Raw genomic sequence first — 27,805 nt, forward strand, 5'->3', positions numbered from 1 at the left:
GTATTTATTTTGTTTATCAAATGTATTTATTTTGTTGGACCAGTAATATCCTGGCATACACAATTATTATAGTTTAAGAAGAATCCAAACAGGTGATTTTCATTTCCTTGAGTCTTTGAAAATATGCATTATCAACTTTTACAATTTTACAGCTGTCACTTTTCCACTCCATTTTTGTTATAAGCACTCGTCCACTTTTGTTAAGCACTTTTGAGCAGAGTATGATAACTTTTACTAACCCATATCTGTAATGAGAGGCATTCTGACACAAGCTTTTGTTCTTTGGGAACTTTTGCAAAAAAAAAAAAAAAAAACTTTCTTTGGTCTGCTTCAATTTTGGGTAAGTTTTCTTACAAATCTGCATATAATAGTCAAAATTTCTGAATGAATTCAATCATTCAGGATTTTCTTGCACAATTATCTCATAAATTCTTTAGTTATCCTTGGACTCTGCAATCTGTTTCAAAACAACACTTTGAATGTAGATTTTAAGCATGTTTCAATGTCTGCAGAAGAATTAATTACAAAGAATTTATTCCAAATGTATTTATATAACTTTACATTATACTAAGAATGCAAGAAGTGAAAGAAATTTTGTCCTCCTTTAATAACAAGAATAATTAATTTTTGCTAAAAATAATCTCTTATCTGTAGCCCATCCAACAACATCCTTACTGCAAACCTACAAATAAACTGCTCTATCTAACAAAAACGTTAAAAGAAGAATCTGATTCTTTATATATGAGTCTAATAAGCAAACATAAAAATAATGCTGCACTCTGTGATGCATTTTCGTAGGTCTCATTAAAAGTGATTATTTTTAATTTATATACATATATATATATATATATATATAAATGAAAATATTTGTGGATACTTGAGTTAAACTTACAATAAATTAATAGAAAATAATAATGTAACACTACGATACGAAATAGCATAGCTGTATATAATGTACGAGAAATGTACGAGTTTGCGATTTGGATAGACAAAATCCCTTTGTTTGGAACACCTTTTTTTTTTTTTTTAACATCATCAGAGTTTTTGTTATTCTAAATTTAAACAAAACTACCAAATGGACCAGGTGCAGGGGTTATTTTAGTATATTTTTAAGTTCCTTTAGTACTTGTTGTTAACAAGTCACTTGATTTTATCAAGCTAAAATGAGTATTTTGCCATGTGTGCAACGGTTTGGGTTGATATGGCATATTAATTATTATGTCACTGGAGTTAATACGAAATATCAATCACAACAACAAAATACAACAACAATTCAACAACACAATTATACTACATCATTCAATTTGCTCACTCGCACAAAGCAACCATGCAATTGAAACCTGCCATTTTCCAAAGGAATATTTATCACATCCATAATTCCATAACAGAGAATAGAAATCAGCAATAATTACATAAAACCCTGATAATTGGCATCTCTAAAATTTTAAAATATCATAATTACAACATCAATAATCAATATGATACTAACTTGAAAAAGATAAGAGTAAAGCTAAAATAACCTAATATATATAAAATTATTTATCCATTTATATTACCTATATTATTTATAGTATCTTATTTGTCTAATTTTGTGCATAAGTGTAACCCTAAGAGATTTAATAGCCTCATATTGCCTTACCAAAGATAAGAAATTGTCAGATGTAGATTTCTTTAAAAATGGGTATTCAGACATAATCTTCAGTGTATGAATATCATAACCCCATAGTTTGTTGGGCTGTTTGGGGGAATCTTTAGAGCACTGAAGAGCAGAAACTTTCTAAAGGAAGACAATATCATTAAAAGCTAATTTATGCCAGTGATGGAAATATAAACCACAGTATATAATGAATACATAACTGTTCAGAACACAACAATCAAAAAAAGGCTTATTAATTATGCCAATTTTATGCAAAGCATCGATTATGGCTTCCAAAACAGTGTCATGGAGCCTCAGCACATAGTAACAAAAAACTCTGCCAAAAAGGATTGAAATTGAATTTTAAGAAAATAAATCAACCCGCTCATTAAGCATACAGCTAAAATTCAAGCAACAAAAAGTTAGGTTTGCTAGTTAAAAATTCCAAGCATGAGCTTTTAGAGATTTGTGGCCTACTAGACAGATACGCTCAAAAGACAATTTTTCTAATATAAATATACCCAAATTATTCAGACACAAATTTTCAGAGATTTTTTAAAACAAACAGCTTGTGGCTGTTTACTGAAGGCATATACCGAAAGTGGCGATATACTGAAGGCATATACAGAGTAACATTCGAAAACGAAAATAGATGAGAAAACAAAATACCACGAAATATTTGAAATATGAATGTATTCAAATATATAGAAAACAGCAAAATAAGCTGACAAAAAAGTCTACAGTATAAAATCGGAACAAGAAAGAACTCTAAATTTAAGAGTTCCTATTGATAAAATGTTTATTAGGTAAATAAATTATTATTCTAAAGAATAATTTATTTATTATACACAAAAACAGGCGTCAAATATAGCAGCTGTATTTTTAAAACTTTACTTTTTTGTTTTGCTTGAAAAAGACAAATTTCCCTACAACAAATCTGAAATACTGAATGTTTTTTTACAAATAATCAATTTACTGAATGACATCTCATTCAACTAATAATGCCCTGTAAGCAATAAATGTTTAAAAAAAAATCAAAGAGATTTCAAGGAAAATTAATAGACTTTTGTATAACAAGTCAAACTGAAAGAAAGTCTGAATGAAAAAGATATTTATTAAAATGAATAATTCTCTTTTCCTATGGCATATCTCTTTACAAATTATTTCCATAACATTGTGTAACAGAAGATATTTTAACAAACATTATGCATAAATTATTTATGCTTCCTAAACTTTTATATGTTAAAAAGTGAAAAAAGGAAAAAAAAAACTGTAGGCTTTTTAAAAACAATTTTGAAATGTATTTGTTTTACACTTCTATGAAACATTTCAAAATGTGCAAAGAATTATTTAACTAATAGAAAATAACCTGGAAGCATTATAAATACATAATAAATATTTCAGAAATATAGCTCTTATGTAAAATTAACAGAAAGGTCAATCAAGAACTATGCAGAAGTTCTTATGATTAGCAATCATTTATGCTACTACTAAAAGAAATCAGGAAGAACCTTCTAATATAGTACATACTACATATTTAAAGAAAGATGCAAGATAAACGCTTTAAGCATACCACCACTCACCTTATTAGTTCAAAAGCATTTAACAGTGAGAAGAAAAGTAATGATCAGAGAAAACATCCAAATTGCATTCATTTATGCTATTACTAAAAGAAATCTGGTAGAAGCTTCTAATACAGTACATACTAGATATTTAAAGAAAGGTGCAAGATAAATGCTTCAAACTTACCACCACTCACTTTATTAGTTCAAAAGCATTTAACAGTGAGAAAAAAAGTAGTGGTTAGAGAAAACATCCAAATTGCATTCAAAAGCACTAATTATTAACTATTAGAAAATGCCTTTATATTCTATAAAATAAATATAAAGAAACAATTAGAAGAACTCCAGTATTCAAATATTTTTATGTAATTATACATACAGGAACCTGACATATTAGGAACTCGACCAAGTATAAACTGAAATTTGTAAATATTTGTAGCATTCAGGCACCAGTAATATTGCTTGTAAAATCTCTTCACTGCATTCTGACATTTTGTTACAGTATTATTTAATGATACAGACCCCCCTCCCATAAATTATCAGTAAATTTATTAATTACATCTAATAAACGAAAGCCTATGTTACATTTTATATTAAACATTTCGATCATCATTTGAAATCCAGCTGAAAATATTAGACTGATAGTAAAAAATGCCAATCTGTGGCATTTTAGTAGTCTTGCTCTAGCACAATGAAATAATTGAATATACACAAAAAAAAAAAAAAAAAAAATCCTCTCCCTTCTGGAGATATCAAAATAAATAATAGAAACTCATCATTACTATTGCCAATATTGCATTGCTACCTCTGCATGAATCTTGCAAAGGTAACAATACAAAATACTATCACAAAATGGTGCAACATATTTGAGAATGGATGTACAGATATTGACGATGCTGAGTGTGAGAGAAGACCATCAACTGCAACAAATTCGGAAATCGCTGCTCGCATGAATGAATGCATTCTTGCAAATAGACGCATCCCAATAGACGAAATCTGAAATGAACTAGATATTTGTCATGGAAGTGTGCATAAAATTATTCCTGTTCACCTTAAATTTCGTAAAGTTTGTGCTCGAAGGGTGGCACATCTATTGACGGAGGAACATAAAGGAAAGCGTTTTGAAAGTGCATTTGCATTTCTGCAACGTTACCAAATGGAAGGAAATGAGTTTTGGGACAAAATTGTGACTGTAGATGAAACTTGGATTCACCACTTCTCACCTAAAATGAAACGCAGCTTGCTCGAATGGAAACATTGCACGAACATGAACAAAGTGTCGAACTGTTTCATCTGCAGCAAAGGTGATGATGATGCTGTTTTTCGACAGAGAAGGCGTGGTGCATACAGAGTTCATGCCGAAGGGTGCAACAATTAATGCATCTTCTTATTGTGAAACACTAAAACAATTGCGACAATCACTTAAAAATCGACGGCCAGGTTAACTGTCGAACGGCATTGTGCTCCTGCAAGACAATGCAAGACTGAATGCAGGAAAACAAAAGTGTGACTTTCTGAAAAAGTTTAGTGTGGAATCACCCTCCTTACAGCCAAGACCTTTCACCTCCTGACTTCCATGTGTTTGGTCCCATGAAACAAGAACTTTCAAAGCGACGGTACCATTTGGATGCCGAAGTGAAAGTTGCAGCTCAACAATGGTTATTGGACATTGGATGGGATTTCTTTGCAGAAGGCATCGAAAAACTTGTACCACGCTTTGACAAATGCTTAAATAATGGAGGTAATTACATTGAAAAGTAGATGTTGAATGGAAAACTTTAAGATATAAATAAAGTTATTGTAAAATTTTGCTTCTGTTTTGTTTTCTTAGGCAGGGCAACTATCTTTTTGATTGACCCTCGTATGAATTCTCAATTGCCAAGAAGATCGAGCTTTCTTCTGTTTGCAACTCCTCCTTTCTCAACATACAAGAAAAAGAACAATTTCTTCACTAAACTGTCACTGAAAATGAGAAGTTTTATAAGTTAACAACATATGTAAAAGCCAATGGTTTTTTCAGGTCAGGTGTAACACCTAACAGGACTCCGCATACTTCAAAAACTTTCATTGAGTGTTTGACAAAAAATTGCCCACAGAGTTCATTTTGAACTAATAGAATTTAGACTAGCACTGCAAACCTCAGTTGCCAATAACTCAATCATCCGAATCAAGCTGTTTAAGTTAGGCATCCGATGATAATCGACCAAAAAAAAGTACTATCACCTCTCCGCCCCATCCACCAGAAATTATACTTATGACCATATGTTTCAATTTTTCAGAGCATTATTGATTAGATTAAAACAACTCTTATAATTTTGAATTCAAACCACATTTTTTTTAAAAAGAGGGTTTTAAACAGTTTCATGATGATGAACCATTACTGATAATGATAGTAGTAATGTGATTGATCACAACATTAAATATTTTCAAAATTTGTTTCCTTTTTTTTAACCAAGTTATACTTTTCTTTTGCATTATTTAATATTTTAAACATAATAATTTAGCTTTATTTCATATTATAAACAAATTAAGTGTTTTAAAATAAATGTCATTTAGTGATACATGGCTAATATTAAATAAACAATAAATAATTATAATACGTCATTCTATGAAAATACTCAATATTTTAAATTAGACTGATAACAAATTAAATGCATTTTTATTATTTAAATCAATTTGATTCAAAAATACGAAATTGAATACTCTTAAGAACTGCATCTATTGCTTTCAAATAACTTAGTTTTTTAATCTACAACATAGAAATTCTATCTGAAATTCTACATGGGAAGAAACACTGTACCCTACATAAAAATTAATACTAAAATTTGCAACCATATAAGTCCTTAAATTTAACCCTTTGCTCATTCAAGCCATATATATATATATATATATATACAAAAATATTTTAAAAGAGTCCAGGTTATATAATGTTCTTGAGATATTTTTGCATTACAACCAAGAAAATATATCTTTCTCACAGCAATTCGGGAAATTTGGACTTTCTCAGACAAAAGCTTGGCCACTTGGGTTAATATGCATTACTTATAGACAATTTCAAGAAATATGCAAGAACTGAGAATAATTTGCATGCAAGAAAAGAGAATAACTACTCTAATGGTTAGATTAATCACATGCAAGAAGCCCGTACAATACTCAGAGACAATCACTCAATTAAATTAATTAAACAAAACATACAAGACAAAAATTACACAAATTTTCAGATTACAAAATATTTTTAATAATTAAAATAACTAACAACATATGTATTAGGAAATACTTACTTGGGCATTTATAAAATGAAATTGGGAGAAGAATGCACTTTATAGCAAGAAGCGTTTTTTGCTTGTTTGCATAAATGAAGACTCACTCAAAATGAATAACGATGTTTTCAGAGATAAATAATTTCAGAGATGCATTTTGAATATCTTTCAAAAGAATGAAATTAATTTTTTTTTCAATGATTGACATTCTAAAAGATCTAAAGATCATGCTAACAAGGCAACAAAAAATTTGCTACATCTCATAAATAGCAAGAACTGGTTTGCATCAAAATACGTGCAATGAAATACAGACCCATGCACACACATTAATAAAATATTTGCTATGCAAGATTTTCTATTAGATATAATTTTATGCTATGAACAGAGTTTAAAAATGATAGCTAACTAACAAGTATCCATTCCTTTAACCATTTCAAAAGATAAGATATTTAAGAAATGACTTTGGTTTTTGGTTTATTTGATTATGGCAAAGCACCTGAGGCCTATCTGATTAAAGAGAGGAATACCTTCATGGAGGACTTTCCAATGGAAACTTATTGGTATACACGTTACACATAGGGAAAACCAAGAAAACAGCCACGCAGCCAGTCTGTTTGCTGGGATTCAAACCCAGAAATGAACTATCCATGTTCAGCGATTTTACTACTTGGCTGCTGGTAGGCTATTTATGAACTGATAGACATATTTAAAAATGACAAAAGCATATTTTATATCATTTCTTAATTCTGACAAATAGTTAACAACAAAATTTTATGAAATTACAACCAACTTCATATGAAACTTGTGCCACAAATCTTAATTATGGAAGGAACTATTATTATTATGCAACTCTCATAATTATTCTGTACGCATGTTTGTGTAACTGCATGCATGCTTTTCCCAAATTCCAAGCAAGAGTGACTATAAAATCAATTAAAACTGCACACTAAATTGATATACTATAAAAAGTATCTTTTGGTAACACAAAGACTGTAACATCAAAGCATTTCTTTACCCAGCATAATAAACTGCTGACTATTTAATTCAGCAAAAATATTGTCAGCAAAATACTGCTGTACTTTTCAGTTGATTTACAATTTTAAAATGCAAACTTTATGCAATTTAATATATATACATGTGTGTGTGTACATAAAAAATTTACCTAAGAAAAGACTGAAATAGCAACACATAATTTTTAATGTTGTTATCAAGGAGAAAAAAAATAAAAGGGCAATTATACATAATTTACTTAAGGAAAGAAAAACTTCAAACATTTGGAAAATTTATATAAAATGTAAATTCATCTTAAAATTTTTGGAGTAATTGTTTTAGAATAGCAATACAGTTTAGATAAAAATAAAACTGACATATAATAACACATTTCTTTTACTTTTCCAGCAATCAAAGATACGAATTTTCAAATCAAAATACCTGTTTCATTTTTTCAAATAGTACTCGTAACAATGAAGAACTTGTTCGCACTGTGACTTCAACCTAAGAAAAAACAAACAGTCCATGAAAGTAACATTACAACGTTTATAGAAAGTGAAAAGGATAAAACAGATAAAATTTACAATAAAACCATGAATAATTTAACGTTTAAAAAATATTAGCCTTGAAAGTTGAAAATTTGTTTAATCAACAGCAACAAAATTTAACCAACATAAAATTTTCAGGGGGGTGAATCCCTTATAAATTTATCTGAAAGAACCTTTTTATCCCAGAATTACTTTGGCAACACTTTTTTTTTTTTTAAATATATATATATTTGTAATAATAAAATTCCATAGTCAAGATTATACTTAAAGTTCTAACTGTATGTTCTTTTCATTTTTTAATGGTGACGGTCTCTTATATGAAAGTACGTGGAATTAAATCCACAGCCCCGTAGTCAAGTTGTTTTTCCCGCCTTTTTCTACACGTACAGTTATAGAATGTTCTGGAAATATTTAAAGCGAACTGGATTGGCTGACGAGGTTGACGTCATTACATCATTTCTTGGAAGCTCCTTCTTTCCAGAGGCTATAAAAGGACTTGCAAAAAAATATCGGGGGCTTTTTCTTAAATGTCATGATGCAGTAAACTTCATACAAAAAGTTATTAGTAATTCTTTTTATTTACTCCGGATATCTGATTTTGTAACTGCTATTTCTACTGAATAATAATAAATGGATCCTGTTTTTTTTTTTAAACTTATTGTCTGATAATTTAAGCTACGACTAAAGCTGGTACATCACATATATATATATTTAAAAACAATGATCAAACATTTAAAGAAAAAATTCACTCAGAATAAAGGTTTGGATTAAATTGTTATTTGGAAAGAAATCAGTGGCAGCAACAATAATAATAAAAATTTAAAAAATGGGTTGGCATGACAAATAGTTATTGTAAAATTCACAAAAATATTATAACTCTTGAACAGGATGTCAAGCCCTCATTATTTTGGATGCCTTCTCCTGTTTTCTATTGGTATTGATATTCATCCTTCAAATATGCCGCAGAGACTTCTCAGTGCTGGTCGCAAGGCCAGAAAGCCAATTTAAAAGCCACTTTTTACATGTCAAATGAAACAAAATGATTACTGTGGGCCAAAACATACAAATCTTGGACCACAAATGACTGGAAAAAGGTCCTTTTTAGCAATGAGACTCGTTTCTTTGTTCACGGTTACACATCTAATAAAGTTAAATGAAGCAAGGGTGAATCAATAAGACTTCAACCTATCTAACAAACTGTAAAATAACTCTTAAAAGCAAATGTTTTGGGGTTTTTTACATTACAGATGGCACTGGAAATCTAGTTCCTACTGATGGAATGATGAATTCATCAAAGTATACAAACATGTTAAAATGTAAGATTATACCATTCTTGAAAACCCTGCTTCCTGCCACAATTCAAAGTCTGTCAGAAGGTTCATTTTGAGAAATAAAATTATTGTGCTAGACTGGCCTGAAATTCACCAGACTTAAATCTGATCGAAAACTTCTTCCACATTCTTAAATCTTAGCAAAATGGATTATACAGCAAAAGAGTGCATGATTAAAAATGCTTTAAAAGTGTGGTTTGCTTCCATTTTGCTCAATCCTTAAGACCTCAATATATCCAACAAACCATAAAATACACTAAAAACAACTACTCTTGGGATACTTCCACTGCTGATGGCACTGAATATCTAGTTCCTAGTGACAGAATGATGAATTCAACAAAATACACAGAAAGTTTAAAATGCAGGATTATGGCATTCTTGTTCAACATGACACAGATCCGTGCCACAATTAGAAGGGTCATGTTGGAAAGTAAAATTATTGTGCTAGAATGACCTGGAAATTCACCAGACTTAAATCTCATCAAAAACTTGTGATGTATTCCTAATGAACATCTTAGTAAAAAAAACTGTATGACAAAAGAATGCATGATTAAAAACAATTAAAAAAATGTGAATGCTAAAATGCTTAATGTAAAAAACATTAATGCTAAATGCTAAAAAGTAAAAGTGCTTAAGTGCATTCTAGGTTTCATTTCTGCTAAAGAAGGGCATATCTCTTATTATTATCACTGTATATGAACATTCATACATAAATTATCAAAAAATTACTTTGTCCCAATTAATTTGCACATTATAGTAAGTACATGCACATATAATTAGTCTTCAAAAAACCAATCAGAGATTGTGCAAGTGACTTAATACCTACTAAACTGCAAAGCATAACTACTAAACTGGAATGCAGGTTACAGATTTACAAATTTTCACTTATGGCTACCAAGTCTAGCTTCAGTGAACTACAGTAAAATGTTAACACTAGCCCTACATTATTTCTACGATATTTAGTGTAGCAGATATTATGGAAAGGTATTTATTTTATTACTTAACATAACTAAAATAATAATTTAAAGATATATTATTTTAAATGACTAAACATTAATTTCCTTTATTATTATTTTATTTTTCGAAAAAATCTGATGTGGATACAAATTTTTTGCTGCATTTCATTTAAACTTATTTTCTTGAATTTCTTCAAAGATATATTTGCCATTCAATTAATTCAGTTCTCACTTTGAAACAAGGCAAAAATACATAAAAACTCAAAACATCTTCCTTAAAAATTGAAAGATATAGAAAAGCCATAAAACAACAAATAGAGTTAAAACAGTTTAAATTTTTTTTCTTACAATTAAAATTAAAGTTTTCACACAAAAGCAAGCAATTTGGTGAGCAGGCAAGAAAACAGTTTTTTTTTTTTTTTTTTTTTTTTTTTTTTTTTTTTGCGTACCAAACTGAAAGTTTACTTTTAGTCTCACTTGGCAAAAAGGCACTGAAGGTGCAGAAACGGACTTAATTCACTGTTCTGCTATTTCAAATGCAGTGGCGTAGCTAGGGTGGGGCAAGGGGGGACATCTGCCCCCGGGCGCAGCATCCAGGGGGCGCCAAATTGATGGTGTGGCATTTTAGAGTAAAGTGTTTTCCATTCGTGGCTAACAGAAAGGGCGCAAAATCTCCAGTTGTCCCCGGGCGCTGAAAACCCTAGCTAAGCCTCTGTTCAAATGTAAACTAATGGTTACTCCGTTAGGATTAGCCACATTTAAAAAACTTTTAAATTGTTGATAATTTTACAACTATTGCATGCAGATTAACTTAAAGGGATAAAAACCTTAACCAGAACATAAGAACAACATGATTCAATAACTCTTAAAGCAAAAAAAATGTGCAATTTCCCAACATATAATAAACAAAAACTGAACTCCGCCAGGTAACGAAGTGGATATATATATATATGTATATATGTATATATTTATATACTTTTGGTGTGGCCAATTGGCAACCAAAAAGGGAGGTGCACAACTAAATGTTATAGCAGTCCCATATACAAAATTTCAACGTCCTGAGGATACTCAGTTTTGAGTTATGCGAGATACATACATGCATACGTATGTACAGATATCCCTAAACAAATCACTTCTGAATCCATTTTAGGAAAAAGAAACCTTTATTCTGTCCATACATACAGATGTCATTCAAAAACATCATTCAGATAGATTCAAGAGCAGTCAAAATGGATATTTTCATTGAAATATGATGACTGAAATTTTTCCCGATCACAACACTTCTTTTACTTAGTACACACACTAAGTAAAAAGTACAAGGTAAAAAAAGCACAAATATTTTTTTAATAAGACATATAAAATATCTCATTTTTTATATAATGTTTGTATTATTTTTAATTCAGGGCTATAAATTTGGAAATATTATAATACTACTATAGAATTCTCAAAATACAGCTTTATTTTTTTAGTATTAAATTAGGCAATATCACTGTTTTCTATGTCATTCTTTCAAAGTCCCTTAAAAGCATTTATGTTGTTTGAAAAATTATATTATATTTTATATAAAATATATTTCCTTGCAAAATTTAGTAGCATATACTACCAAATATTTTACCTGCATATTCAATCAGATAGTTATAATCAATAAAGAAAATTGAGCATTAATTAAAAAAAAGAACATAAAATAAGAGGGAAAATATTTTTCCACATTGACTTTACATTTAAAAATGTGATCAAATAAAGATTATGTAAAATTAAAAGGGGGAAATCAGCATTTCTTCACATCAACTTTACATTTTTAACTTTGCACTTCCATATTCCTCTTACCTGATATGCAGCATTTAATATTTGTTTTAATGCATTGCTAGCTTGGGATGGCTCTGAGCCTTCTTTTTGATTTTCTAAACTAATTAAACAACGCTCAAGAGTTCCTGCAAAAAAAAAAAAAAAAAAAAAAAAAAACACTTTATAGAATCTAATTTCCAGTAAGAATCAAAAAAAAAAAATTTAATGCATCAAAATAATTCAAAATTTTAGCCCACTGAACTTTCTTCAGTTATGAAATTAGATCTATGAAAAAATTTAACAAGCAATGCACATAAAAACTACTAAAATTAAAGTCTGAAATTCAGATCTCCAGAACAACAGTCAAAAAATAAATATCATATAAAATATATTTTTCTTTTAATTCCCCCTATACAGAATCTAGGAATGGAGAATATAATACTCAAAAAGAAGCAGATGTGCCATAAATGTTTTACTCCACAATAACTGAAGATTTCAGCATGTCACTTTCGAACACCTGTTGGTTAAGGAATTGCATAGTGGTTAGTAACAATACATCAATTGGTATTGTATAGGATCACACTTTTGGCATTTTAGTAGGGTTAGGACCAGCACCATGCATTTGCTATCCTGTGCAATCCGCTTCCCTGAGGGTACTAAATTCTGGTGCCTGGTACCTTCCTAAATCCTAAAAATTTTGCTACCCTCAAATTCTGCTGCACAATTTTTCCATACCTAATTTTCGATGTTTGGTGCTTCTCTAAATTCTAAAATTTTTGCTGCTCCTGAATTCTGGCACCCAAACCACCAGTCCTGTTGGTGGGAGGTAGCATTCTTCTAACTGACATAAACAATAATCAAAGCCGCAAAGCAAAGTCAACATGTCTGCCTGTTGTCTTATTTAAACTTCTGATCTAAAATCTGGAATTGTTTAATCCAGACCTCAGAATTTGTTCTATATAATTATTCTAAATGTTTAAATTAACTGCAATTAATTAATTCATAAGCAAAGTGAAAAACATATTAGCCCTTTGGGGATAGCAAGGTTTTAAGCAATTCTTTCTTCCCAAATATGTGCAATATCTATCAGTCACATATTTGTAATGCAAGCTTAGTTCATCTGGGCAGACTTGTTGAAAAATCCCACAAATGATTTTGTATTGCCATTCAATAGCGCTTTTCTTCTAAGAAAAGAATGTTGGTTCAATTTTACAATGTAGAAGAAAAAGAACCACCGATGCATTCCGGATTTGTTTTTGTAAATAAAATGATTATTTTTGTAAAATGCTTTGAAGTATTGGCTTCTATTAGTACTAAATATGGCCAACTCTCTCTCATGAAGTCAAAATATACTTTTTTCAAGCCACTGCAGAGCGTAACTGCAATGTAAGATGAGCTCATTGAGTTAAATAATACATAAGCGATATTTATTGTATTTCTAAACTCTCAGTCTGTGAACAAATCCCTATTTGAAAGTAAATCTTCTTACATAGTATATGTCTACACATATGGTTGTTCTCTTGAAGAAATAAAGCAACAGTGAACATAACAATCAAACTTATCGTTAATTATTTATGTATTTACAATTTTTTCAATGAAATAATATAAACATTGACAATTTCAGTAATATAAAAGTTGACAATATAGTATGAAATACATTTTTAAGTAGCAAAAGAAATTAATATATGTGAACACATATAGCATTTGCTTTTATAAACTACAAAATTAAAAGCAAATGTTGTAACAATTAAGAATCAAGTTAAACTCTAACCTACCTTTCTTCACTTACGCTGAAATATTCACATAGACTATATAATTCTGTAAATTTAATGGCATGCAACATAGTTTGAAAATAGGAGGCTAATATTAGCAATGAGTTATTGGAGTTATTGCCGCTGTGTCTTGCTGAATATTATTCTTTGATATGTTTATGAATAGCTCTAGTCTAGTAATCACCATAAGCATTTTATGAATTTAGAGATACAGCAGAACTAAGAGCTTAGTTCTGAGTTTAGGTATTTAAATCTTAAATACGTACCTTTCTTCATTCGTGTTGAAATATTTAAATCTTAAATACCCAAACTCTTAAGATATGCATATACAGTGTCTTGCAAAAATGATTGGGCGCAATAATATTTTCACTTAATAGAAGAAAAGCTTTGCAGAAAAATAATAAAGAATATCTTCCCTTTGAATATATATTTTCTTAGATCTCTCCTTGTACTAAATAATGAAAAAATGAAATAGTAAATTTAAAAAATAATGTTATAGGCTGAAAGGAAGAAAAAGATACCACAAAATAAATCAGACTTTTTTATAATTTCTAGTTAAAATCATCTGTAAAAAATAAAAAAATGACATTTTATGGAATTAGTTTGGATAAAGAAGCTAGGCAAAAATCTAAAAATTGTTTGCTTTTATAATTCAAATTTTCTTTTTAGAAAATATTCGTTATTTTAATGTTTTCTTGCAATAGCTCGGTTACGAAAGGAAAGATCATTAAAAGCCCGCAGATTAGTTATTGATTTGCATCAAGAGAAAGGGAAACCTATTAGAAAAATTGCCTATTCACTTAAGTGGCTGTACAGTTTTTGATATTATTAAGCATGATATGAAACAGAATCACACTCAAAACAAAAGAAGACTGGAAATCCATCTAAGTTATCTCATGCAATGAAATTCTTTATTCTAAGGAATATTAAAAATAATCTAAGACTGAGTGCTCCTAAACTTTTTGCGGAACTTTGTGAATTATATGTAAATCCAGAAACTGTAAGAAGAGTAATGTGATCTGCAGGATATCATAGGCTAGTAGCACGAGAAAATTTTATGTCAGTAAAAAAAAAAAAAAAAAAAAAACGAAAACTTCGACTCACTTTGGTAAAATCGATGAAACAAAAGACAGCTGACTACTGGGAAAAAGTGTTATTTGCTGATGAAAACAAATTTAAGATCTTCAGCTCAGATGGACAAGCGTTGGTGTGGCGAAAAACCAAAAAGGAAATTTGGAAGCAAAACTTAATACCAAGTGTTAAACATCGCAGAGGAGCAGTTATGGTATTGGGATGTATGGCACATTCCATTGTTGGTAATATAGAGTTTATAGATGAGTATAAATATGATATCTTGAAGTGAAATTTGGCATCGTCAGCACAAAAACTTAATATACAAAATAGTTTTAAATTCTACTACGACAATGATTTAAAGCATACTGTGCCCAGTGTCAGACTCTGCCTGTTATATAAGTGTCCAGAAGTAATTAAGGCACCACCCCAATTGCTAGATCTTATTGAACATATTTGGCAGGAACTAGAATCAAAAATTCAAAAATAGAGCATATCTTCACGGCAGCAATTAAAAGCAGTGATTCAAGAGAAGTGATATAAAATAGTCCAGAAACAACAAACACACACAAAAATAAAAAAAACTTACAGAGTCAATGCCCAAAAGATTAAATGAAGTGAACAAGTGTAAAGGTTATTCCACAAGATATTAAGAAGCAGAAGCAGTGTAAGTTTTTGTCATTTTCGGCTGTTACTAAAAATGTCCGATTACTTTTGAGAGAAAAGTTTTCTTCTTTAAACAAACGATATTGATTTTTGAATTTAATTTTCATCTTTTCAAAAATGTATTTGCTATAAAAAATGTTGAATTTATATATAATTAAAGAATATGAAAATTTAGAGTGCCCGATCATTTTTGTGAGTGGCTGTATACTAAGATATGTATTTAAATCCTAGCAACAAGTAGACTCATTTTATAATATTTTGAGTACTTTTCTATCACCGGGATCAGAAACAGAAATGTATGTGTGTGTGTGTGTGTGTGTGTGTGTGTACACATACCGACATACATACATTTCTGAATCTACTCCTGATAACAGAAAAGTATCATATTTTGTATATGGCAAATCAATTGTTCAATTCCTGTTATCATTTCATTTCTGTCAATTGTTTTAGTTTCTGTTATCATTTTAGTTGTTGTCAATTGTTTTAGTTTCTGTTATCATTTTAGTTTTTGTCAATTGTTTTAGTTTCTGTTATTATTTTAATACAGATTTTCATTTTGGATAAATAAAACCTTATCAGAGATTAAATTGCACCAGAGCCCGGCTCTGGTACTTCTGTTTTCGATATAAATTATAATTTCAGCCGAAGCCCTAAATAAAAGGGCTCCTTTTATGTAAGTGAACCACAGTTTTAGCGCATAAATTTTGTTTTAATAGTAAGAATGCCTTAAAAATCTATTACTACTCCTGAATGCAAGCCTGTCTTTTCCTTGCACTCAAACCTTGCATTGAGGTTTAGACTTTTAAGGAGAGAAAAGGCTTATTCTCCAGGCTTATTAAGGATAAGGCTTATTCTCCAGGGTATGCAGTGAATTTATGACAGCGGGCAAAGTTTGTACTCCTCAAAGAACTAAAAGTGATATCCTGGTCGTGCACATTCCATGTTAGTAACTTCCTACTGCAGAGCTCCTGTAGACTTTCTCAATGATGTAACCAAATGGGGAATGGGAAGACCACTGCTGTCACCTGTACAGAGAAGTCTTATGCTTATTCTTAAGTTGTATGCAGGAACAATTTCTGCTTGACGGCTAGTTGCCCCGAGTAAGACAAGGTCCAATACTTTTTTTTTCCATATAACTATTGAAAATTAGTCATTTATTAGATTTCTCTTTATCTCTTTACATTTTTCTTAATTTAAATTAATTAAATAATTATAATTAATTAATATTAATTTACATTTATTGTTTTAACTTTTAGCTATTTTATTTACTCATTTCTCCCTTTTCTTCCTCACAATCTTCCATAGGGCTCCAGCACTTCTAATTTTAGAAATTAAGCTCTAATCCTTTTACTGATTTCAGTTTGACTTGCATTTGTGTTGACACTTAAATAGCTGTTAAGCGACTGTGGAAGTCAATAAATTAATATTACCCTAATGTTGCCTATTATGTGGATTTTAAGAGGATAGTTTCAAGGATTAAAGGCAAAGCACTTTACTGCTCAGCCACTGCGGGCCTGCTATCAGAAGGATAAGTATCTTAAAGCTATCACGAATAGATTGATATAAAATATTTTTGATACTAACAAGAATCACTTCTTACATAAAAAAAAAAAAAAAAAAAAAAAAAAAAAATCACATAAAGGATATATTAATTTTCAGGAAGATTATATTGAAAAACAAAAGATGCTTTACTGTTGTTTTCTGTCAGACAGTTATGTTTTAGATCATCACCCACTTCCATATTTTAATATCTATCAGCAAAATTAATGAGAAAGTAAGAAACGCTTTAACATTTTACTGTCTTGAATTTTAAAATTTTCATATTAATAGCAAATGTTATATACTAACCAACAAAGCTTTCTCTTAAATAATCTACAGAACCAATAAGTTTCCCAGCAACAGCACTATTCAAGGAATTCAGAACTAAGGCTTGAATTTCTGTTGTACAGATCTGAAGTTCTCTTGCTGATGGAGGTTCACCTTCATTTGATAACTGAACACCTACAGATTTTATAGAAGATTACAAAAATATCTATAAGGTATTTCAAAATCACACTGAAGCATATAAAATAATTTATATTTAAGATACTATTTTCAATTTATTAAAATAAAAATATCTATATAAATATATAAATATTCATAATAAGACATGTACTTAAATCAGAACCCTTTTAAGGATAAAAGTATGAAACTATCCTTTTTAACTGCAATGCAAGTTCTTTAAACTGAAAGTAAACATGCATGAATAAAAATTGTGAATATGATTTGAAATCCCCCCCCCAAGAAAAATACCAAAATTACATTCGTTCTTCAAGAGAATTATAGGCATTCATACACATTTGAATACACTTTAATTAACAGCAAATCAGTTTCTTTATATGATAAAATTGAGATGAGATGAAATAAATCTCTCTTGCATTTTATAGTCATATCTTAGAATGCAGTGGGTTCAATTCCAGTTCACTGCAATAAAGTGAATATGCAGGACATCTAATTTTATTTGAGAACATTCACATCTACATGGCACCCAAACCTTAGTTTTCATCTTGTACTATTTTTCAGAGTGTCTTCTTTTAGATTAATAATTTGCAGCTTTTGTTTGAAATAAAAGCCATAATTTGTCACCAACAAATTTACAAATGCTTTCCGAAAATACCGATAAGTTCGATACTTTTTGGTGGAAGGGGACAATATTAATGAAACAATAAAAATAAAGCACTGAAATTATTCCTCCGCATCATGCATTAAATGATATCATTTCCTCTTCCATCACAGCATGCATGTTTCAATAAAATTCAAAATTTTAATAACAATTTACAGTACTTTTCCATTTCGCTTGCGCAAACCTTGCGAAGCAGACTTTATTGGCGACAACATACAATATACATATAAAAAATGTTAACAAATGTTAGTTATAAGAATTTTTTATTTTGAAGGCATAAACATTTTAATAGCATTTAAAATTTTATACAAAGCCAATAAATAAAGACAATAAAATGGTAAAAAGACATTAGTTTAAGAATTTACTACGCTTTCATGTTTCAACATCCTCATTCGCCGGTTTGTACCACCACAAAACCCCAAATCATCTCATCTCAAGTAAACTATGCTACAAAAATCTAATTCTCTCAGTAACATTACATTAATTTCAGGTTAAATCTTAGTTTGGAATACAAGTTTAAATGCAAGAATTATTTCAAATTGCAAGAATAGCTTACTCGGAAATTATGTAAAACCGCAGTGCTTTACTTTGCTAGTGCATTCTCATTAGAATTGATGAATTTAACTCTTGACTTTGCCTTTTCTGTATTTTCGCCTTCGGGTGAGCGGTGTGATTGCATCCTAATTGACTTAATTACCGCGAATGGCCTTAGGGCATAAAATTGACCTATCTGGTAAAACTTCTATGTAATTGTATGCCACTATTGAAAGAAACAATCAATCTGATAAGAAAGGGCTGCGATTTGTTTTGAAAATGAGGCATAAAAGGTTACCAGTGAGGATATTCCGTTTGGCATCGGTTGTACCATTATTGGCGACTTTATCGTCTGCGCCAGCAAAACAGAAAAGTACCCAATTTACTATCATTAATTTTTGATAAATGTAATAATCAGTTTTATAAAAAGTACTTTATTCAAATTATTCCTCCTGCATTTCCATATCACGCACAATTTTTAATAAAGAAACAAAATCTTAACATCCTAATTATGAATACTAATAACTAAGAGCAATATACCTCTCTTCCTAATATTCCAGTCAGGTTTGTAAGAAATCATATAAAAATAATTCAAGCATAATAAAAATTTCCTAATTAAATTATTTCTGTAAACAAATAAGGAAACAGCTTTTTATCAATACTTTTGTTGCCAGTCGCACCAGGACATGATGGAGTGTTATCATCTAACAGCCTATCGTGCAACAGAGTGTGTTGAAATCTTAGTTAACATTTCATTTTCATGTTCTGGCAAATTTTTGTTTTCATACCCTAGCAGTGAATATACACTAATGATTGTGAAAAGTGCAACACCATATAGGAATTGTTGAAAATAACTGAAATTTATTCCACAAATTACTAATAGTGGTACAAATAAACAATTAAATTTAAAAGACCAAAAAAAAAAAATGAACATCAGAAATCGGTACTTCAAGGTGTCTGCCATGCTGAGCTACATGACGACAGGATGCTATACAATCAATCCATCACAGCCATGCGGATGAGGTGTCTATTGTTCCATGCCATTGTGCAATTGCGTGCCTCACTGCTAGCATTTCACTTTGTTTGATTCTCCTCTGCCCATTTCTTCCAAACACGGATGGCTGTTGTGGCATTACACTGCATGCGGGCTGCGATTGCTCGATACAAAAGTCCACCCTCTCGCATACTGATGATGCGGCCTTGTTCAAACTTCGTTAATTGTTAGTATGGCACCCTCCACTCTTAAAGAGACATACTGACCACTAATTGAATGTTCATCACAGACAGAGGATGATAAACAATGTAACTTTACAGTGTCCTTTATATACATCGAACAAGTGGCCAGTTCTCATTCCATGCATGTGCATTCACTTTGTATTTTTACTCATTTGCATGTCTTACTTTACGTTTCCTGTAAAGTTAGTTCAATTTGCATAATTCCTTCATTCTGTTGCAATTTTCACAAATATTAGTGTATTAACAATAAAACAACAGTTAAGAAGAAAATGATGAAAAGCGATATTTTTGCGAATGACAAGTTCTATGAAAAATTCTATAGTTATATCTTTAAACATACTTTGCATTTGCTTAATAAATGTCCATGCACTATTTTCATTCATTAATTATTCACATTTTACAGACAATATACTAAATACTAATAAAAACTCTTAGGAAACATTTTTTAAATCTTGCTCTTATATGAAATTTATATTTACGAAGTAGCCGTAAATAAAAGTGTTTTTTTAAATCCATACATTGCTTAAAATACAGTGGAAGGTATATTCCCACCTTACTCAAATTAAACAAGACAGAATGGGAATTTTTAAAATGATCCTATACATTACATCGAAAATGAAACAATATTTAAAATACCAAAATTCAGTGAAATTACTTCATGACTTCACATGTCACACAGAATACCCAATATCATTTCTTTCACATCAACTTGAATTCAAAGAAGACTAATTCAACACACTTAAAGAAATAACATATACATAATCAGACAGACTCGAAAATTAAAGCACAACAAGACAAATAGTGTTAGTGATTAAAAAACAAGAGAAAAATGTGCAAAAGATGTTCAATAATGAGGCTTGGAATCTTCTAAAATTAATACATTTTGATTAATATTGAAGAAAGAAATCAAATTCTCTAATATTTAGCATCCAGAAAGCTTGCATTTCAGGAGTTACTACAAAATCCTAAAGTTTAAGTATTTAACACTGCTTTAAGAGCAGGAAAACTGGTTGAGAAAATGTGGTATACTACTAATCGCCATAAAAAAAATTGTTAATTTCTCATACTTATTTACATTCATGTGGAATTTGAAACTTATCAATACAGAAAATAATTCCATTCAAAAAAGAAAAACTAATTAATCCTTATTCTTAATCTTTTTGGCATTCAGTTTTTTCCACCTCAAAAAGCTTCAAAAACTTCAAATGGTTTATTAAATTTTCTTGATGCTTTTTAGATTCATTAAAATCTGATGAATTTAATTACTAATTACAATTGAAGTCTTCATTTTAGGTCTTAATACGCTTTTCCCAAGAATTAGTTTTTATTTTTCAGGAGATGTTGCCAAATAGCATTAGTCTGAATATTGCTACTTTTTAAAGATTGCAGGATATACTGGATAAAAAGATATATCATATTTCCTAAAATATTTTCCCCTCATTTTTTAATTTTAATAGTCCAAAAATTCAGAGAGGAAAATTATGCAAGTAATTTATGAAACAACAAGTAAAAAATAGTTATGATAACAACAAATGAAAAGTAGTCAAGGATAAACTACTCAAGGTAACTACCATAATATTATTTCTCTAAAAGAAACCTACATTCCAATAAGAATACACAGCAATATTAGCATTACAATAATTGACGGTAATTGAGCCGTACATGTTATGCTCTTGCTCAATTACTTTATAAAGCCCAGAAGCACCTCATAAGAATGAGTCTTGACTGAATTTCCCAAGAGGAACATGGAGGAATGAAGGAGAGGGGAACAAAGAAAAGATCTGGATTTCGAAAGATTGAACACAACAACAGTAGATGAGACTAGAATGAGCTGGAACATAAACAAGAGAAGTAAGGTGAAATCATATGTTTGGAAAGTTTCTTAAGGGTGAGAACACCTGCCACGTTCGGGTAGCTTAATCAAGAATCTGCATAAAATATGTTTCAAATAATAAATTCCAGATAGTTATGAATGATATCCTAACACAAAAATGCAAGTACAAATTGAATACACTGAATAAAAATAATAAAGGGAATACAAGTATTCAACAAAAAAAAATGCTAAAATTAAATGGGTTCTTTGTGATTATCTACAGCTCCTTGCAAAGTGTTCATGACGTGACACACTATGTCACCAAAATGCATTGATATTGCAATCCACAAATGTGTGGCTGCAGCTTACAAGTGAGTCATTTCCACCTTCAAATTCAGCATTCACTTTTTATAGTGTTTGTTTTTGCATCCATTTTTTTCCCCATTGTAATTAATCATAATGGAATTGTGGAGTTGCCAGCTGATGGCCAAAAAAAAGGGGGGGTTATTTCTTCAGAAAAATTGTGTTTTGCATGACAAACACCATACTCTAACAAAAGAAGAAATACAAAAATATAGTAGTAGAAAATGCAAAAATTTACATTCTATAAAACTGTACTGCTTAAATGACAGAATTTTATGAATGGAAATTCGACCATGATGCTGAAGTTGTGTAATTCTGTCAATTTTTTTTAAGCAAAAACAGATGACTGAGCATATCAGCAGAACAATGGTGTGTGCTAAATTTCTGCAATTCTATGATGTTTTAGTACACTAAAATAGTGCCCCCCAAAAAATATATAAGGGTTTCTAGAAAAAAAAATTGTTTCATTACAAACATTTCTTATTTTTCTTCTATTATTACCGAATAATTTCTCTTTTGTGGAGTGCACTATTATTTTTAAAAATGGCTGCTGCTTTTCACATATTATGGTGAAAATGACTTTTTGGAAAGGGATGCAGATAATCAGGAAATATCATTAAATGCTTTGGATATATAGATAAAGAGGGTTTTTTTTTTTTTTAATTACAACTTTAAGTTTTATACTATATATTCAAACCCATAATGTTAAATTTAAACCAATCACTATTTTGTGAAAATGGGTTATATTTTAACAGGCTACGTATGCATAAAAAATATAATGTTTTTTATGCAAATTGATCGCTTGGTCATTTTCTGGTAAATATATAAAAATATATTTGCTAAGTCTACATATGAAATAAATGTTTACATCTTTTCCTTAGTTTATTCCCCCCCCCTTTTTTTTTTTTTTTTTTTTTTTTTTTTTTTTGTAGTTTTTACTGAAACATAACACAAATAGCAGTTATCAAACACTTCTACTAAAAAAACTATCTACAACAGTTTCATCTCCTTAATACAAAAAGAAATAATCAGTTTGGCACACATAAAAGCTTTAAATTTAATTTATATTACTTATTATATGAAAATATTACTACATTAAGTTTGTTAACAGCTGAAATATAAATTGTTAAGGTACTATCTGAATAAATAGTTATGTAATAATATCTAATATATGTTTTATGTGCAAATATGAAAATATTTTTAAAAAAATACCTTGAAATTCGTATTCTGAAGCTTTAGCCAATAATTCCTCTGTCATACCATCAATTGATTCAACTATAAGCTGCCTTATCTCTTCCTGTTTACAGTTCGCAATAGACATTAAAGATTCATAAAGCTCAGTTTCACGTTGCCTAGCGTAAGCAATTCTTTTAGGAGTAATTAACATGTCCCATGTCATATCAAAAGCACTTAAAATAAACATGCGCAAGCATGTATTGTGAGCTTCATTCAGTGTTGTTGCAACCTGTACTAATTCTGCTTGTAGAATTTGACGTATATGAAGCAAAATGCTGAAATATATAAATACAGGGAGTTATACAAAAAAATATCATTAAGAAAAATGACAAATGATACAATTAATTTTCATTTCAAGACAGAATAAGTTGAAAGCTCTAATTAAAAATTTTAAACTGAAATTAGATTACATACCTTGAAAAGTTATCAAAATCTTCTATCAACTTGCTTTCAACTTCAATTGCCCCACTCTGCTGCCTGCACAATTTCTTTTTCAAGTTTGGAGATAACATGTTTAAAAATCCTAACCCGCATAACTGTTGGCATAGAGTTAAAGATGTTGAACTTAACTTAGAATCAAGAGATTCTCTTCGCTTCAGAACAGTATTTTGATAAATAGGAGAAGTCTCATGATAAGAATGTGGTTTGAACATTGGCCTTCGCCCATATAAAGTTATATTTCGTGCATGCTGCTCTGATTCTGTGAGTTCAGAAGCTGGTGGAGGAACACAAATAAAGAATATGGGTAGCTTTGGATATTTTTTCTTCAATTCCATAAGTTCTGTAACTTCCTATAGAAAAATAATTAACATTGAATTAAATATATATCAGCAATTTTGATTTTGTTCACTAAATTTTAATATTATCTGATGCAATATATATTTAAGTAAAGTGACAGGAAATTAAATCAAAATATATTTTTCCAGTAAAACAGAGTGGTTGCAAGAACAATTTGGAACATGTTTTACACGAACATGTTTAACTTGATCATAACACCTGGTTAGACTTGCCTTTTTAAATTTTATCAAATATACTGCAGAATAATTTTAATTTCCTGAAATAGAACATGCAATAAATGGTGCTTAATAAGTACGAATTTTAAACTGAATTAAAAGCTTAATTTTAAAACTGTTTTAAATTTAACATTAAGTAATAGAGAATTAATCAGATTTTAAAAAGAAAAGATATTTCAGTTTTAAATAAGAATTTACAGCATAGAAAAATACTAAACAAAAAGATAATGGAATGCTATCTCTGTAATAATTAGGGCTCAGTTTAGTTCAAAAACCTATTGGTGCTATGAATACATGGGTGTAAAATAAAATTATGTTATTTTGTAGCAAATTACATTACTGTAGTGAGCAAAGACACAGTGTCACATTATTGCATTCAAGTCCAAATTTGTTAAGGTTTAGTTGGAATTAGCACATTATTTTTTACGTTAGTTCATTCCTGCTTTTCTACTATTTTGTGATTTTCCAACGAAAATATAACTGAAGTAAGTTTAGATAAAAAACAAAAATCTAAGTTTTGACACAAAAAAAAGAAAGCTCCAGCAACTTAAATCTGGTACGCAACAATCCTGTTGGGGTCAGTGGCAGGACAGCTACATAATCAAAGGTATAGGCCATTCCCAATGAATACATCAAGTTAAAAGCAGGTTAATTAAATTACATGTAAATAAAGATACAGAATAATTTACTAAATCCCCTTATTTAAGCACTGGCCACACTGGCTAGGTAGCACAGAATGGCACTGTAGCACAATGCAATGTTAATGGTCTGAGAAGTCTGAAATAAAAATGCTTCTACAATCACTTTTTTCTCTTAAGCCTACAAAATCTATTCTAACAAAAAACATGATTTTTAAACTAATGATACAGATAATTATGCAACTAAATAAATATTTATGATTTAGTTATCCTACTGCTTTAAGGAATATTAATATTTCATACTTTTTGTGACAGAGTATTATTTGCAACAGCATATATCACAATTGGTGTGTAACCTTCCATGCAGACAGCCATGATCTGTTCAAAACTTGCATTCACATTTGTAGGTGAAACCATTACCACAACATCATCTCTTAGCAACTGATGCCTTAATTTGATATCAAGAACAGCAGTTTCAAAGGCTGGATCCTCAGAATCTTTACCCTATAAGAAAACACTAATTAAACTTAAATAAAAATCTCTATAATTATTTCATGTTTCTGCGATAAAAAAATATAGTTACTGAAAGGAAGAATTTAAGAGAAGCAATCCATTTAGCAAAACTAAATGTCATCCAAAATGCAAATACAACTGTATATTGTTGCCACTTACATAATAATTACATTCAAGTTCAAAAAGTAATTCTGTCAGTCTACATAACCTACAGATATTATACATGATAAGAATACATTAAATTTTAAATAATTAATTTAATTTAATTCATTAAAATAATTTATAAGATTTCATTAAATTAAAAACTGGCCTAAAGTAAAATACGAAGCAGGCAAGTCTCAAATTAAATGGTACATTTAAATTTATATTCCTTAGTAGATTTAAGTAATGTAAATCATGAAAAACAAAGAATAATAATTTTTCAATGGAAAAAAATTAGAATAGTGATTTAAAAGAATGGTTTGTTTCATCGCTCCCCTTGCATTTTTCTCTCAAAATAAAGCAGATAACATAATCTTACTACAAATAATAAAACATAAAACATAAATATAGCAATTAGACTAAGAATATGAATAGTTTTAAAAAAAATTGTTCATTAGATTTACATTTGTAAGCCAACGGTTTTCAAGCATGTGGTCATGGAAAAACATAGTTCAGAAAATGATAAATGACAACAGTAAGGAAAAGCTTATAAAAAGAAAGCGATTTTTAGAAAAACTAAAGCAGTTTGATAACTGACAGTTAGCAGTTTTGCTAAATGATAAAAATATAAGGATAAGCAATGTTTTAAAAGGCTTTTACATGACTGCTAATGCTTTCTTTTTATAAAGTGAATATTTTGACAATAAAATTTTCTATTATAATACCATTCAGTGTTATGCTAGTTTTAATGAAGAAGAATAAAATATTTAAGAAGCTAACAATGCTTAGATTTATGGCATTTTTGTTAAGCATTTAATTATTTTTAGACCAAAGGAGCATTAGCTCAGAAGAGCTATTTAGTCTTGAAACGGCATTTTGGATCGGTTCACTATAAACAGCATATCACTTTTTAAATTGTTGGCACCAAATATTATCACACTATACTATATTTAAAGAAATTAAATAATGAACAATCTGCGCAATGTTTCTTGCTAAGAAAACAAGAGTACCTAGAGCCATCAATTCTGAATAACGTAATCCTTCATCCGAACATGCGTACCTGGAAGCCCGAATTTTTTTAAGTTTTGAAATTGTTTTATTATTTATTTTATATTTTGTTAAACTTTAATGACTTTTTGAATAACAAACTCAACAATTTCAAAGCAAGCAGTGACAACACTGTATGGGAAAAACACCTTTCTATCTCCAGGGTGCGAGACTGTGTATCGGAAATTCTAAACATTCTAAAGATAATTCTAAAGCCATTTTTAAGTATTTTGTGATATTACTATTGAATTCAATTTTATGTGGTTTAAGTGCGAAGAACATGGTAAAATTACATTCAATAAATACAGATAACACATGAAACATTAAAAAAAAATCCTCTGGGAAATCCTTTGGGAATCTTTCTGAATTTTTGTTTGTATTATTATTGCTTTTAATTTTAAAAATATAAACAAGTTTCCAGGGGGATACACATTTGATCCGTGCAAAAATTTTATTGCAACTAATGCGCATGGGATGCAATTTTTGGAGCTGAATTATAAATCTGCTTAATTTAATTCTTAGATCACCTCATTCAAAAATAATTCAAATTATTTCTAGTTCTCCATAGTATATTATTGACTAGACTAAAGCTTCCTTCTACTAGGTAGCAAGGGAAAGTTAGTAAAGATGGTTTGATAATTTGTATTTTGGGATATTTCTCCTGGATGACTTTTCAATTCCAAAACTTTGGGTATTGATGTGTTTGTGTTTTAAATAGGATTTGACTTTGCATGTTATTGAATTAAATCAATATGCAATTAAATTTAATTATTAATTTCATATTTTTTCTTTAATCAATGAGATATTCATTATGCAAATCAACTAACAGTACAAATTCAGCTATCGACCCCAATCACATCCCTGGTCACCACTGGAAACCCTTTTAAAATTCCATTCGACCCCCCAGGCGGTCAATACCAACTCTGCGGAAAACTCTTGCTTCAGAAGAAAGTAGAAATGCGATGAAACTGAATTATGTGTATTAAGTAGGCGTTTATTAAAAAATGCAATAAATAAAAAAAAAGTGAAAAT

At 29.7% G+C, this 27,805-nt stretch overlaps 1 protein-coding gene across 3 annotated transcripts in view; it reads right to left on the reverse strand.

Annotated features, from left to right (window-relative positions):
• LOC118205437 (dual serine/threonine and tyrosine protein kinase-like) overlaps positions 1-27,805 on the reverse strand; it is a 71,356-nt gene that overhangs the window by 22,717 nt on the left and 20,834 nt on the right. For 2 of the 3 annotated variants that reach the window (XM_085812566.1, XM_085812567.1), the window contains exons 4-10: positions 25,376-25,576; positions 23,836-24,212; positions 23,398-23,696; positions 17,426-17,578; positions 12,111-12,214; positions 7,890-7,952; positions 1,640-1,777 (exon numbers count right to left, since the gene is read on the reverse strand). In XM_085812566.1, coding sequence (XP_085668692.1) covers positions 1,640-1,777; positions 7,890-7,952; positions 12,111-12,214; positions 17,426-17,578; positions 23,398-23,696; positions 23,836-24,212; positions 25,376-25,576 — 1,335 coding nt within the window. The remainder of the gene's footprint in view (positions 1-1,639; positions 1,778-7,889; positions 7,953-12,110; positions 12,215-17,425; positions 17,579-23,397; positions 23,697-23,835; positions 24,213-25,375; positions 25,577-27,805) is intronic. The other variant, XM_085812568.1, reaches the window with a different exon arrangement.

This window comes from Stegodyphus dumicola, chromosome 3, assembly GCF_044657685.1.
Source record: "Stegodyphus dumicola isolate Sdum_Otavi_A_Nest chromosome 3, ASM4465768v1".
NCBI classification, from domain to species: domain Eukaryota; kingdom Metazoa; phylum Arthropoda; class Arachnida; order Araneae; family Eresidae; genus Stegodyphus; species Stegodyphus dumicola.